At 48.5% G+C, this 15,946-nt stretch overlaps 1 protein-coding gene across 1 annotated transcript in view; it reads right to left on the reverse strand.

Annotated features, from left to right (window-relative positions):
* DHX40 (DEAH-box helicase 40) overlaps positions 1-15,946 on the reverse strand; it is a 24,008-nt gene that overhangs the window by 7,814 nt on the left and 248 nt on the right. Inside the window, exons 2-17 of the mRNA XM_019511137.1 lie at positions 14,882-15,087; positions 14,388-14,533; positions 13,607-13,726; positions 12,495-12,725; positions 12,170-12,236; positions 10,866-10,997; positions 8,602-8,701; positions 7,284-7,370; positions 6,586-6,768; positions 5,607-5,687; positions 4,782-4,939; positions 2,462-2,576; positions 2,056-2,164; positions 1,700-1,794; positions 1,012-1,081; positions 317-545 (exon numbers count right to left, since the gene is read on the reverse strand). Of these exons, the coding sequence (XP_019366682.1) occupies positions 317-545; positions 1,012-1,081; positions 1,700-1,794; positions 2,056-2,164; positions 2,462-2,576; positions 4,782-4,939; positions 5,607-5,687; positions 6,586-6,768; positions 7,284-7,370; positions 8,602-8,701; positions 10,866-10,997; positions 12,170-12,236; positions 12,495-12,725; positions 13,607-13,726; positions 14,388-14,533; positions 14,882-15,065 (2,107 nt within the window). The 5' untranslated portion in view covers positions 15,066-15,087. The remainder of the gene's footprint in view (positions 1-316; positions 546-1,011; positions 1,082-1,699; positions 1,795-2,055; positions 2,165-2,461; positions 2,577-4,781; positions 4,940-5,606; positions 5,688-6,585; positions 6,769-7,283; positions 7,371-8,601; positions 8,702-10,865; positions 10,998-12,169; positions 12,237-12,494; positions 12,726-13,606; positions 13,727-14,387; positions 14,534-14,881; positions 15,088-15,946) is intronic.

Here is a 15,946-nt window from a genome sequence, read left to right on the forward strand (position 1 = left end):
TGCCAGTTGCAGCTTAAATCCTGCACGTGGCAGTTACGGTGCACATAAAGGAAAAAGGGCAAGCGGACCACAACCTCGGTGTGCAAACGGCCCTGCATGAGATACCGAGATAAAGAAGGGCTCTTACTATATATCAGAGCTGTAGTAAGAAGAGTGCACAGCTAATGCTACTGTTTGGCAGATAAAGTCAGAAGGGGCAGTGGCTTAACTTCCGCAGTCCGTGGTCGGTGTCAGATACCATTACAGCCTCCATCCCCCAAACCACTAAAGGAAGCAGTTTGGGGGTACGGTGATGGGAACTCACAACTGTGCTTACCATGCTGTCGCCTGAGGTCCTCCTTGTTTTTCCACTTGGTTATTTCCTCTTCAGTCACTTCTTCCCGTGCCACGCTGCTCAGCTCGTATGCATCGACTTCATGCAACTTTGGCAACAAGTCTTTGACCCACTCGTAGCGAATGGGACACACTGTCCTCATGTAAATTTTAGAAGTGACCAGGACATCGTGGAAGATAATCCATTCAAGCTGGGGTTCCTGGTCACAGAGCTACAGAGCAAGTTATTTTTTTCCTTTCTATTACACACAGTATATTATACACATTATATTGAATACTAGCACAAGCTAGTTTCTTAAAGCAGGGGTACTCAACCCTTGGCCTGAAGGCCAGATCTGGCCTCGGCTACGTGTGCTAGATCAGGCGCATAAGGCAGCGCAGGGCCTGATCCTACCGGGTGGGGGCAGTGCAGGGCCCCTGGAGCTGGATCCCAGTGTATGGAGACAGCACAGCGCCTGATCCGTCCTGTGGATTCATCTGGCCCACAGGACAAAAACTGTGAGCACGACTGTCTTAAAGTGTTAAGCAGTATATCGCATGGACAGAAGCTAACTTGACTCTCAGAACACGTCAACCTTCAGGGGCACGAAATGACTCAGCCTTGGCTTTCTATCTTCCATCTACCTGATAAGCCCTCCCACACAGCCAGACAGTTACCAATGGAAAGAAACAACTTACAGCTGATGAGGGATGAATATGGACCAGGCTGCCATGTCCATCCATTGTGCAAAACATCCTGCCCATGGATCTACAAGCACAGAAAAATCCTTACACGGATACCTGAGGTGAGGTTTAAACAGCAAGGCAAGCTGAACAAGGGAGCACGGGAGAGCAGAAAAGACCTGTTTCTGGGGGGGGGGGGAAATCCTTTCCCTTGGTCAAAGTGAAAAAAGCCAGAGGAGAATTCACACATTCACTGTGCAAATGCTCTTTTCAGTTGGCTGATGATGTAATAAATGCAGCTGTGGATTTTAATCTCGGCAAGTCAGCACCATTGCAACATCTTCAAAGCCCTGTACTAAGATCAGCTAAAGCACCCAACTTTCTGCAAGACGGGCAATTCTCCTCCCCACCCCCATGCACGCGCATGCACACAAACATCCAACTGCACCGATACAGCAAATGAGGCACCAAGAAGTTAAGTGATTTGTCCAAAGACACAATGCGGGACAATGGCAGAGCTGGCACGACGAAGCGAGCTTCCAGGCTCCCTGTGGTACGCACAGACAGCTCCAAACAAGTGAATTTGCTCCTTTTAACAAACAGTGTTAGGATCTTGCCGTGCTCTTTGACTGACTTTACAGTCACAGCCTAACAATCGCAACAGATCCGTTCCGCTCAACCCCCCACAAACTCCGCTCCTTACCTTCTTGCTACATTGGTGAAGTACCCGGCGCAGAGACATCTTCTTAGGATCTCGTTCCTGGAGCCATCAAAGGCTTCCCTGGGGAAGTCCGGCAGCTGTATAAAGAGCAGTACACTTTCACACTTCGACACCACCATTTTATATGCCTTCCCTCACCTGCTGCCAACGTTACGCCACACCCTTAGCCATACTAGTTACAGTAGGGGATTCAGTTACAGAAGCCCAAGTAGCTTCACTGCAGGAGGAGAAAAGGTGGCAGCCATCTGGTAAAGCTTCAGAACTCAGGTACGTATTTAGCACAGATGCTCACACAGAGCCCACATTTGTTCCTTTGCACAAGGACTCCTCCTCCTCACCTGTTTAAGCTTCCTGGTTATTTCCCGGAGCTGTGCTTCCACACTAAAAGCGGATTTTAAAGCTCTCCAGTGGATCCAATGCTTCCGGCACCAAGCTGGAGCAGACTTGCTGGGAACAAAGACACTGGTGTTATAAAGAGGCTCTCTGTAAGCTGAAAGAAGCGAGTTATGCTTTATTACGGGCGTACAAAGAAGGCGACACACACACACACGCACGTTCAGATACTGTGGAAATGCAGGCAGTAGATGCTTTTTTCTACAGAGATGGCAGAAAGCAAAAATCTGCAAACAAAGGCGAGCGTGTGCACGTAAGTGGACTTCAGAGAGGACACTGAATATTGCTACGTGGGAGTTCCATCTTCTATCATCCAAAGACGGGCCCTATTGTCTCCGTGCAGCAACCCACCTTGCTTTGCACTCGTCAAAGATATTTAAGAGGGTCGCAAAGTCGTTGCATCCTCCTGACTGCAATGACAGTTCTCTGTGCTGGAGTTCTGCTTCCTTTTGGCTCTGAGGTTCACCTGAGGAAACAGCAACTTATTTCACTTTAACACATTCCCATTTGCTTTGTCGTTCTGCTTTCTATTAGCATTTCTCCAAGGTGCAGCTGACACCCTCGGCTCTTTATGCAGTTATTTTTAGACTGCTTTCTCCTCCATGACTCTGCTCACAGTTTTCTCCCTCCTACTTCTGCCAAACGAGAACACAAAGCTGCTATCAGCACTGTGATTAATATCATCAGCCAGCGCTGGTGACGTAGCCTTGATGCAACTGCTACACTCTTTCCGTGGGAAAGATGAGCAGATTTTGTTCATTCCCAATCAATTCTGAGAGGCCAGGTCAAATGCCCACCTGAAAATATACAGGAGACCCAGAGCTTAATTTAACTGAGTTTCCAAATATCACATGGAAGTTGCACTCTGTGACCAAGAAAAACCAGGGCCGGCTGGTACTATCCAGGATAGTTTCGTTTAACCTACGGAGTCCAATTCTTGTCCAGATATCGGGGTGATGGATACACAGAACACCTCCACAAGGCTGCAAGGATTTTAATCTATCCACCAGGAACATGCCACACAAAATACACATCTCAGAACCCTTATTTCAGATGTTGAACCGGAAAGGATTTCCCCACCCCAAAACAAACCCATTCAACCCAGGAGGTACAAACATGGCTGCCTGCGGCCAATGCAGTTGCTGCGCTCATTAAGGCTGCAACCTTACAGACGGTACGAACGTGAAGCGCACGGGACTGCATTTTCAGGATGACAGTCTGTGCGGCTTCTTGTTTCCAAACAGACAGGGCCACTGTGGGGAGAGGGACTGGCGCATCTTGCCTGGGCTTGCTAGCTGAGCTGAGTGAGAAATATCAACAAGCTGCAGTGGGAACTGGTCGAAAGACATGGAAGCACAGACCCATCCGTGGGAGTGCAGGAACACAACAAAAGAATCGCCGACATGATAGTTTCACACTCAAGGCGCCAAAACGTCTGACTGCCTTTGGCTGCTGTGCTAGCAAGGCCGAGTTAATGCATCACCGAGATAACTAGAGACAGACCAGAGACAGGAGAAGAGAGGACAAAGGTCTCCCACAGGATTTTGCTACACACACTATTTCCCTAGGGTGGTTGTTTTGATCTCTGGTGGGGGAGAACTGGGGGAGGGAGAGAGCAAGCGCAGTCCTGGCACAGTACAAGGTCAGAGAAGCAGCAGCAGTTCAAGCTTCCCACAAGCCCTGTCCCTGCCACAGAGCACTGCTTCTGGGGGCAAGTTCATTATTTTTATCTTATCAAGCCTCAAGCTCTGCTTGGACCAAGAGAGAACCCAGACATGGTGCCCTTGCTTTCAATTACAGACGCTAAACCCTTGTCTCAGGGTTTGAGATGGTGAAGGTGTTTCACACAGGCCACCAGCTGGCCACCAAAAGCTAACACCACCCGGCCATTAACGACCTAGGCTGGTAATGGATACGAAAGGCTCTTCCTCCCATCACTGTTTCTTCCAGCCACGCAGTCGTCTTGCCCACTTACGTGTGTTGTTGTACACACTTCTGCCTGAGGTCCCTCTTCCAAGTTCAAACCACTACAGGTGACTCTTGAAGCCTATCCCAGATAGTGATTTGGTGGTTGCTGTCCAGTCTGTAATGCATCCGTGCCATAAAAACCAAACTCCCAAGACTGGCCTCCACCTCAGCTGTCAGAAGAACAAGGCTCAGTACCTTCCACAAGCCCTTGCTAATAAAGGACAATATTTCCAAAGAACCCTGCTTTGTCACCCAGCGTTTTCTGACGCGTAAACCCCCACGCAGGGCAGTCACTGCATAGCATGCCACCAGGTATACTTAGGTTTCCCGTTTCTGAGGCAACTGCAACAGCCTCTTCCAAGAGCTCCTTTCTCTACGCTGCTGGGCCCTGCGTTTAATCATGCACTGGTTTGAACAGGCAGTCACGTCTCCCAGGTGAGGGCTATTCCTTCCTCTCAGTTAATGGAGTCATTTTTAGTGCAAGTGGAAGGAGCTTGAGCTTCTTTTGCTGCAAACCCCAGAGGAGCCTGGTGTATATCTAGAGGGAGCTGAGGGCCTCGCACAGCTGCTAACACCAGGAATGGAAAACTAGTGAGACAGAAGACAAAATGCAGGTGGAAATTAAGAGCAGCATGCGCTAACCAGTCACGCCTGGCAGACATCCTGCTCGGCACAGAAGGCTGAGCAGCTTCTGCCCCCCTACCTGGTCGAATGAAGACATTTTCCACTGACAACATGGCTGCTATGGGAAGCAGCAGATCTTCACAGTCCAGAGCAGCTGCCTTTATGACGGCACAGGTTAGGTTTGGAGGGAGGGGAAACTGCACCAGGAGCCCTCCCAGTCGTGTCACGTGGCCTTTCCTTATGGGGAAGAGAAAGGATTCAAGTATCAGACTGAACAGACTTGTCCTTATTGGCAACTTCAGAGTTTGGGCATACATGCCAGGGGACAAGGAAAAGGAGCGAGGAAAGAGAAACCGGTACCAGGGCCACTTTGCCACAGCCTTTGGTGATTCTGAGGCAAACACCCACCCACCCCAGGGGAAGAGGTGAGGCAGCAGAGAGGACTGGCACTTCTGTGCAACAGAGGATTCTCTAGCCGGTAACCTGCCATTACGGTTGCCCGTGCCTTGCCTGATCTACAATGTGAGCAGGAACTTGAAGGGCATCAGGAATCCAATATTTGGATCTTGACAGAGTGAGAATCCATGCGCTGTGGTACCTGAGCACCTTCTACTCTCGCAGCAGCCCCAGAAGGTGCTTCAGGGCTGCTGAAACACAGCGAGCCTGTCTACACCGTCTCCACGCTGCACCCCAAACTACGGCTGAGAAGTACAACCTGCTCAGTGCACACTAAGTACTGGAGCTGAAGCAGTGAAGCCAACTGAGAGGGCCCTGATCACATGTCCCAGAGCTGCTCTCAGGCCTGTGGCACTCTTACAGATGAATGACTCCTTAACAACCAGATGGATGAAGCTTTATAAGGACCAGGGTCAAAATCTCAAAAGAATGTTCCTGACTTCCTTACCTGTCAATAGCTCCACACTGGTAAAGCTGCTTAAGAGCCTCCAGAATATGCCTCTCTTCTGGGCGGTCCAAATAGGGGAACCTACAAGCAAAAGCACAGGTGGAAATTCCACTGCTGGGACTTAGGGCAAGTGTCTTCTGTCAAAATGTTCCAGGCATCCTAAGCCTGAGGCCTTCCATACAAGTCACCTATCAAGAGGAAAAATGTGTGTGCATGCATGCGCAGATGTGTATCACACATATCTCTAGGCAAACAGCCAAGCCCCAGAAGAAAGAACATGCACAAAGATGCACAGCCTGAGTCACAGGCGCATGAACACACAAACACACACTCCCCACCACCCGCTCTCATTCTGAGAGATCCTCAACTTAAACTTAATCCATGTGAAACAAGCTAGAAGCCTTAATACTGCCATGTGATGGGGCTTGCAGATAATGGATGAGATAGGAGAAAGAAGCGAGACCAACCCAAGCCTTAACTGAGCAGACCTAGGGGCTGGGACGTGGTGCCCCTAACTCAGCCCCATTGCTTGGCACTGGGGGGCGATGCTCTGTAGCAACAGACAAGGAAATAGCTCCGTTTGTGAGGTGCCAGGACCCACACAGAACAGTGGAGAGGATATCTCCTATCAGAGACTCCTTGGAGAGGGACAAGTTCGGCCTGCAGAAGAGGGGACATCTGTAACTCTCTGCCTGCTCCTCTAAAGGGTTAACAAAAAATACCGTTTCCTTTGGGAATAAAAGCCTGGGTTTCCAAAGCAGCCAGACCTCAAGGCGCTGGCTGGCCTAGGAAACTGTTAGGAGAACAACCGGGAAGCCGACAAACTGATTTTGTGGAACCGTCACACCTGCTCCGACACCTAATTTTGCTCTTGCTGCCAGCAGGCTGCGGTGTGAACTGTGCTGCCCGCTGCCCCCAGTCTCCAGCATGCCTTGGCGACAGCCAGGAGGAAGACAGCAATCCTCTCCCCAGGGGTTACCTTATGACATCATGGACAGCAAGGCACTTCAAGGTGAGGATCACCGATGTCAGACTAGTCCTCTTAATCTCTGGGATCGTGTGTTCAGGCATACACCGATCCCAAAATTCCTCGCTGTATAGCCTATAGCACTTCCCAGGTGATGTCCTGCCAGCTCGGCCTGCTCGTTGCATTGCTTCGCTCCTGTCAGAGAGAAAGAACCTCGATAGTACGTGCTGTCAGGGTAGAAAAGTGCACTGTAATTATGACAAATAACAGCTATTTGCATGTGCCTGGATGACAGGCTTAGACTACGCAGCAACAACGGAACCCATCTATGTAAAAAGTAGCAGTATGAAAACTTGTTATTGCATACAGAAAAACTGCCTGAAAGTTTCTGAAGCAGGCTGCTGTGCTCAGCAGTAGCAGGAGGACGTATAAGCTTTGTTCAGACTATGGAGAGCACAGCTGATTCCTTCTCAATGCCCACAACTGAAAAAACCTGCCAGACTCCCCTTAGATTTTATTTACTTGGCCCCATCTTCTAAATATGAATCCAGACTAGCTGTAAACCAAAAAACTTTGCATGCTGTGGCGTCTCAAACCTCTCCACTCATTTCTGAAACACTGTGGATTCACAGTATATGCAAAACACCTTCCGAAGGCAGTCTGGGTAATCCTGTTAAACCAAAGAGCAATTAACCGCTCTTCAGACTTACTTTGAAATGGGAACCACCTCCAGGGTGTCCAAACCAACTCTGGGATTATGGTTTAACTGCTTCACAAATCCGCTATCCACCACATACCTAAAAAAGATTAAAATATCGTCAAGAAGCTGAAAGAAGAGGAGTTTGTACCAGGCAGTGACTCAAGATGCCTAGAGTCAGGTCATGTAGAACAGCAGTTCTCAGCTGGGGGTGGATGGCCCGTAGGAAGGCTGCAAGCAGGTTTCAGGGGGTCTGTGCCTGAGGGACAAGGAGGATGGACAGCAGCACTTGGGTGCCTGCTGCTTCCAGGCAGGGGGTTCGGGCTGGGCGCGCTTCACGCTGCTTGCTGAGCCCGGCACCGCGGGAGCTGCAGGAACGGGTGGTGTGCTGCACGGTGCTGTTGGTCCAGCAGCCTGGCGAACTCTTTGAGCGCACCTTCTTCTGTGGCACCACCTGCCGCAGCACTGTGCTCTACTCCTGCTTGCCGGCTGCCTGTGCCCTGCTGCTCCCTGCAGGTAAGTCTGTGGGTGCCCCCACCCCCGACTTTCTGCACACAGCCTAGCCGGACTGGCATGAGCAGGAGATGCCTCTGCAGCCCAACGCGTGGGACCTGACAGGGAGGGCGGCGAGACTCATTGCTACTGCTGCTGCCAGGACCTCTGCACCAGCTGCACCACTAGCAGCACGATGAGTAATCAGTACAGATGACTCTAAAAGCATCTCCCAAATAGTGATTTGGCAGTCCCCGCCAGAGGGGAGGTGGGGTGGGGGGGCAGCGTGGGTGGCCTTGAGGGGAGCAGCGGTGGCCAAGCCATGGGCCCCTGTCCTCCCCATACACACACACACTGGGAGGCTGGGAGCAGTGGATCAGGAGTGAGGGGGACCAAAAGAGCCAGGGGGTTGTAGGTTGGGAGTGAGAAGGGCCTTGTGTCCATAAAGGCTGAGAACGGCAACATACTCAGTCTGTAAATTTGGAGAAGGGTCACACCCTGCTGGCCAGTGGCAGAACTACAAAGGCACGGACTACAATTCCCCCATCTAAGGCTTGTCTATACAAAGAAATTGCACTCAATTCAATTTAGATTTTTTCCAAAGTAATCTCCATCTGTATTAACCATTTTAAAGACTATTTAAGCTCCCAGGCAAAGGCACAGCCCCAACTGACCACTGATTTTTCTTATATATGCACCTCACTCCCTGCCTGCGTAAACAGAAGAGAGCACGCAGTTCCAGATCGCTGGAGACAGGGGTCAGACATCCTTCAATTCCAGTGCAACCTTCTCTAGCATTCCCCAAGTTACAGCTTTTAAGAAGCGAAGGAAACAGGTACCTGATCCCATCAATCGTCAGGGATGTCGCAGCGATGTTTGTGGCTATGACACACTTTCGAATGCCTGGCAGAGGTGGCAAAAATATTCTTCTCTGTTGATCTAAAATGAGAGAATCCATCAGGCTCCTGTGCCAGGCAGGACACAATGAAGTCAAACAACACCTCTAGGAATGGGCAAGGTCAGACAGTGCAAATGGGTAGCTAACAGAGTTATATTTGGAGTGAACCAGAGAAGAGCCAGATGAAGCAATTCAAAGCATACTCAGTTCTCAAACTCGTTTCCCATCAGCCAGGAACAATATCACCACTTCTGTACTGTTAAATCTTGTAAGAAAGGGTCTGGCCACAGAGTACTTAAAAGCATAACTCTTCTGGGTGGCTCTTTTGAAAGAAGAGCAGAGCCAGGGAACCGAGCAAGATGCCAGCTCTGAATGGGCAGTCAACCAAAGATTTTAAGTTCTTTTTTAAAATCAAATGCTCAGTGCTCTAAGAAACCCAAGCAAACAGGGACTGCAAACCGATTCTAACACAAGTTAACATCTTGATTTTCTGATGAATCATCTTGCCTAAACCTGTGACAAAGTAGTACGTACGTATTACCCTCCAGCTATTACTCAGGGGGAGATTTTCAGAGAGCAACAGGGAACTGGCCTTCGAACTCCTTTGGAAAAGCTGTTCCTGCAATGTCTTGGTCATACTTCATAGATAGCTCTTTGGGGCAGGGGTCTTATTACTGCCAGGCATCGTATGTGGGAGCAATTGCATCGAGTACACCTCCCAAGCACAGCCATACAACGAAAAGAACCGCGTCTGTCAGCGGCAAGTATATTTGCGGTTTTTCTTGAAGCACCACAGTTAGCACTTCCCTCTCATTCAAGCCTCATTTCATCCTTTTAGGAGGGAACAAGAAGCACACCCTCTCTGCATGTCTTCAGCCGACACGCTCCTTGCAAAAATTCTCAGACTCAGAAACTGCTGCCCTCCTCTCACACCCGTTTATTCTGCATTTTGGTATTCTACGGATTTCACCCACACATTTAGCCACCACATTTGAGAGCATCTGAAAACGCAGCACCTGTGTTTTATAAAGAGCAGGAAACCTTTGTTTTTAATCTCTTCAAAATGAGTGCATGTCCTATTAGGCAGTGACACAGCTGAGTGACTCATTTGGTAATTTATACTTTCTATCAAGGGTAGCGCTGCAGTCTTTGCATCTTCCCTCATAGGCACAGCCCTACTGCCACCCGCCTCACTGGCAACACACACACAAAAAGGTAATGATTAAAATTAATGGAAGCAACACATCTGAGCAATTAAGCCAAGGCCCCTTTTTTGACAGCTAAAAACATTTATTTCAGCTGAATAAAAATAATTTTTCCTGCTGTGCCTCACCTCTCCCGGACAGATATTAGCCACACGCTGCGTATCAAGGCTGTGGATTTATATTTTAATTTTAAATCAGTGTAAATCCTAGACTGAAAACAGACTCAATATGCCTCAAACCAGTTAAAGGAGCAGGCTGCCAGCTCTTTGCAAAGGTCTGCACCAGTCCTCAGCCAGGAGGACAGGGGCTGAAACAGGAGCTCTTGGAACAAGTCTGAGGAGCAGGTTTTAACTGGACTTCACGGGCATCTACGCCTGCCCCTGCTAAGAACTATAGAGTGCATCGGCCTTGCAGGAGAAACTACTAATGTCTTCAGGGTAGAAGAGATAATATCCCATCACGAAAATGTACAGACAGAATGAGAAGCACTTTACCTTGCTATGTCTGTGATCCATCTGTTAGAGAAATGTAGAGCACCTTTTCATGTTGAAAAGGTGAATTTCAGAGAGCCAGACAATCTTTACTCATGTTCATCTTGGTCCCAGATATTGGAGCCAAAATATTCTTGCTCACGGCACACTGAAAGTTGATGACCATTACTAGTAAGGACCTTAGATTTCTGTTTAAACTGGAAGACTGTCCTCGCAAGAAGGGAACGCACACATCTTCCACACTGCGGCCTCCACTCCATACTGACCTGGATGGAAGACCACTATTTCCAAAACTGTGTGGATTTTAAGTCAAAGTGCTCAACAGAGTACTGGCAATGCCAGATTGTGACTATCTGTGACAATACTGCAGGCATTTCATTTTTCAAACAAGTGAATCCATGGCTGTATCATTTCCAACCAACACCTTCTTTATAAGACTATCACACAACAAACACCTGTGACTAACTTTTTTCTGAATCAGACACAACACTCAGTTGAACAAATCTTACCTGTTGGCATCGATCCATACAACGGTAAGATCAGCAAACCTTCAACAGAGCAATCTTGCACATCGTAACGGTAATTTATAGATTCTGCCTTCTGGAAAAGCAAGTCGCAAGTTTTTTCTATCTCAGACTGCCCTAAAAAACAAACAAACAAAGAATTTAGAAATGGTCTGTTTAGCTATAACTCTGCTTTGGTAGCTTACAATAGTTCTATGCAAGGTTTTCTTTATCAGACGTTAGAGGGATGTCAGTACAAGAGCGAGGAAAAAGGACCAGTTGTGGAAAGCACCTTCACTGATGACAGCCAGCCTTTTCAAAGGGATGTTTCTGACTTGGGTTCTTCTGTGTAATGGTGGTAGTTTCATTATGCATTCCTTCTAATGGTTTTATGAGTTATTTCAGCAACCTCAAGCATACATTCGCTAGGTCGGAGGGTTTGTGATCATCTTATTCTTATAGAATTATTTAAGGGACAGCAGGAAGCGTTTCCACTGCATAAATATACAGTAAGATTGAGGACTAAAGATTCCTACTCCAAGGTATTAAAGAGGTCATTTTCTCTCCTGCATTGGAAACGGTTAGTCCAAAAGTTAGGGGGTTTCTGGTTTGTTTGTTTTCAGCCCCTGCTGAGATCAGCAACTTTTCTAGTGTACAAGGGATGGGGTATTGGGCCCTTAAAATGAACATGACATTGTTCTTTAATACCCAGCTCCATCTCTTTTAAGGAACCATGTCCTGCCCTGGTCAGGGACTGGACTCAATGACCTGGCAGCCCTTTGTTTCTATAACCATCAAAGACTAATGCCCACCTAAAAATCCAGACCCTGGGCTGGTGTTATTAAGAGGCAGAGAGGCAATCATCTGTCTCAGACAGAGTTAGGAAGGGCAGAAAGAGTCGAGACAATAAAGAAGTCCAGGGATGAGACAGATCAGTGTTGGAAATACCTACCCAAGCAACTTGAGGATGGGATATCCAGAAATATCTAAGAAACACTAGTTGTGACTTCAGCTGACTTTACAGTCAGAAGTGACTCAGGCACTTGGGAAAAATCTGCACCTGATCTTTTAAATTAAGGTATTTCATGCCTGCAACAGCTGCTCTCTCTACCACTGACTCTGCATGCCAGTTCAGCTGGGTGCGGCTGCAGTGATGCATTTTGACACTGCAGTGCAGCCACTGCTATGAAGACAGAACTGTCCCCAGCATTTCTTGCTCTGGGATTACAGGGACATTCACTGGCAGCAAGAGTCATTTCACAGTCTGCCACAGGACAGCCTCGGTTTTGGAAGGAAAGAGGTATTCTCACCGGTCAAAAAAACCAGGATGTCCCCTGCTGACTCATTCAAGTGGATATCCAGGGTCACTTTTACAGCCTGAAACAAGCAGCAGGTACAGGATTAACTGCTGGAACTAGAGCCTTTCATTCAAGCAATCCTAAGTGGAAATGTAAACCAACTCAACTCCTCCCCCTGTGACGCACATGCTAGGAAGCTTGAAAAACCGGCCACCCACGGAGTGATTCATGCTTTGCTCACAAAGGGGTGAACTCCCATGGCTTGCTGAGAGTTCATCATCACACCAAGAACAAAAAGAACGGGACAGAGAGACCAAGCCAAACAACCATACTGTACCTCTGTAACGTATGCAGAATTTCCTGCATCCTTTGGGCCAAGCAGGTCACAGAACATTGCCTTGACAGGATAATTTCTCCCTGGAATATCCACCACTGAGCAGTGCCCAAAGAACTCTGAGAGCTTGTCTACCTCGAGGGTGGCTGACATCACTACCACCTTGAGAGCTTTCTTTCTGCCCGGAGGCTTCTTCTGCTGGAACAGCTTTTTCAGCAAGCCAAATAAAATATCCTGAAAGAAAGAGAATCATTTTATCTTGGTCTCTCTGGACTCACCAGAAAACAGCAGAAACGGCCAAGAAAATACAAGAAGAGGGACTGATTTTTATCTCAGAGACATTAAAAACAGGAGAGAATTACGCCCTGAGGGCACGAATGCTTGAAGGGGCATGCACACCCCCTGTACTCTCATAAATACACTAGGTACAGTTTAATAAAAGGTTTAGTAGACATTCAAAACCGCTTTCTTTACACAGCTAAAGCCCTTTACTTCCCATTCCTTACCCTCACGGCAGCTTCGAGGAGACGACTGCTTTTAAAGCACGGCCACTGTCCTGTCATTCTTCTCTGCTCAAGGAAATGATCTTTGCTAGCATGCGATGCTCGCAGGGCCGACGTCTTTTAACTTAGTTTTTTAATCAATCAATAAATGCAGAAAACTAAAGCGATGGAGAGGTGCTGGAGCAGCAGATCCCAACCTGAGGGTCCAGATCCCATTGGGGGTTGCAACAATAAAAGATGGAGTTGCACATTCCTTGAGAGGGAGGCATGGCAGGGCACACATGCCCCCAGATTTGTGCGTGGGGCAGGGTGGATGTGGGCTGCCCACTGCGGGCTTGGGCTCCCTGCCCCCCAGGGCCTCTGCAGCAGAGTGGGGCAGGGAGGCTCAGTGCCACTGCTGGGAGCCGTGCACCAGCTGTGTCACCACGGCAAGGCACCCCCTGCCTGCCCGGCAGCAGCGGGGTGACACAACTCTGCGCCAGGCTCATAAATGGGGTCAAGCTGAGGAAAAGGCTGGGAAACACGCTAAATCCATGGGAGAACTGCCCTGGGCGTAACCTCCTCATTCTCTAAATCCCTACCCCAGCCAGCCTCCAAAAACATGAGACTCACTGTGCTTAGGCTCCGCTCGTGGGCTTCATCCAGTACAATGACGCTGTATTTGGCAAGATGGGGCTCGGCCAGTATCTGTCTCAGTAGACAGCCATCAGTCATATACTTGATTGCAGTATCCTGAGCAGTTCAATCACACGCTGTTGTTACTCTAGAACTGGATCTCATCATAGCCATTTTCAACATCTGAACTGTGCTTATTGCCTGGAGTTCCTTGCTTAGGCTTCAAGAGGCCACATGCCACATTTAGTACAGCATGCTAACACAAGTTGCAAATACACAGTCTACCACAGAAAGCATTTCTAACACAGTCCTATATCTAAAGCACAAAGTTTTTTTTCCTTCTTTTCCCACTGATATGTCCCAAAGACAAACCAACAATTCCCAATCACAAAACCACGATCACATGACTTTTCCTATGCGGATCAACTATTCATTTACCCTCCACATTCACACTGCCTAAAAAACCAGAGCCCTCTTTTGGAAAACGTACCGATTCTGTGGCAATGCTTCTGTTACAGCGTGCTTTAAAAATGTGGCTCTTTACAGAACTGGATTGTACATTTCTTAACACTAGAGCAGGATCTGAACGTGGTATTCACAACAATGTACATACAGAATGGGATTCAAACCCTTTCTTGAACGGTACAGAGTACTACTATATGGAAAACAAGCTCCACGATAGATTGTGCGTGTCCAGATTTTGAAGCAGGCATTTCTTAGGTATATGGCCGTTATTTTTAAACCATCATATTCGCAGCTACAACTCTCCAACACATACCTCCGAGGTAAAGTCATCAAAGCGGACCTGATATCCCACTGTGCTTCCTAGAGAACAGTTCATCTCTTCAGACACCCTCTGGGCCACAGATATGGTAGCAACCCGCCGAGGCTGAGTCACGCCAATCACTCCATGCTTTGCAAAGCCTACACAAGCAAGAAACGTACTGCTTCAGTTGTGGCACACTGCTTTGTCAATTCGCGGTGCATATTAGCTGTTGCAAATATATTTTTTAAGGCATAAGTGACTGATCCTTCCACTCCACACACAGGCACGCACGCGCACACATGCACGTGTGCACACATTCACCCCCCGGGAGAGCTTAACATGCATCTTGTTTGTGCCGACGTCCGTTTCAGTTTTTAAAAGCTATAGTTCTCCATCATCTAGTTTGCTAATTTTTTTGCCAAAGGGGCCGATATTAAGAGCGAAATGAAAGGTTTTACCCTTCACTAATATAGGAAGATGTCTAGCATCTTAAGGAGAACAGTTACCTTCTTCAAACAGATACTTAGGGAGCTGGGTAGTTTTGCCACTTCCTGTCTCCCCGGTCACAATGAGAAATGAGCTGTCTCTGACAGCCTCAACTAGCTTCTTCCTGTATTTGTGAATAGGGAGCGGGGCAACATTTGACTTCCTGGTGTCTTTTCCCTTCTGGGAGCTGTGTTTTCTCTCCATTGGGATAACTGCGACCGCTTTCCTGTAATACAAGAGAGATAAACAGGTGTACCACCGCGACAAGGATCAGAAATATGCATGCTTCCCAAGGGCTGCAATATCTGCTCCCTCTTTCACTTTCTAAACGCACAACAGGGAAAAGCCAGGCGCTCCCTGGCTGCCTCCAGATGAGCACAGATGTGGGGTATGTGGCACTGCAGATCTGTCAGCGCTGCCACCTCGGCCAAAAGAAAGCAGGCTGCCCGCAATTGGAGCCTGGCCCACAGAAGCCACACTGTGCGCTGCTGCTACTTGTCCCCAGGGAAACAAACATCTGGAGGTAGCCTCCCAGTTCAAGGCTGGAATACAGGGCGCAGCCAGGTGCACTTGTGTGAAGTCAAGGAGAAGGCAGGGTAAGATTTGCGCCCTAGGCGAAACAAAGAACAGTGCACGTGTGTGTGCGTGCACAGGTACACACACGCGCGTGCGCGCAAGCTTTTGTGAGCTGACGCACCTGATGAAGGCGGCGTGAGCTCAGGAAAGCCGGCTGGCGCTCTGTAGCTCTCAACGCACACGTGCACATCAGTAGACAAGGCTCTTTGGGTAAATGTGATTATCTTTTATTAGATCAACTCAAATAGTTGGAAAAAATTCTTCTGGCACAAACACGCTTCGTCAGGCTGAGGCAGCGTCATTCCTGGGATGACGACGGGCGCTTCCTCAGCCTGACCAACGTGCTTGTGCTGGAAAACATTCTTCTTTGCAAGCTTTCGGGCACAAACACCCTCTGCCAGCACGCACGGGCACACTTTGGAGGGGGGGATCCTCTGGTTGGTCCACAAATGCCTCCCCTCACACACAGGAGCCACGGGCAGGTGGGCTCTCTACCCCCCCCCCCCCCG

Source organism: Gavialis gangeticus, unplaced genomic scaffold (genome assembly GCF_001723915.1).
Source record: "Gavialis gangeticus isolate Ggan-Ray unplaced genomic scaffold, GavGan_comp1, whole genome shotgun sequence".
NCBI lineage: Eukaryota > Metazoa > Chordata > Crocodylia > Gavialidae > Gavialis > Gavialis gangeticus.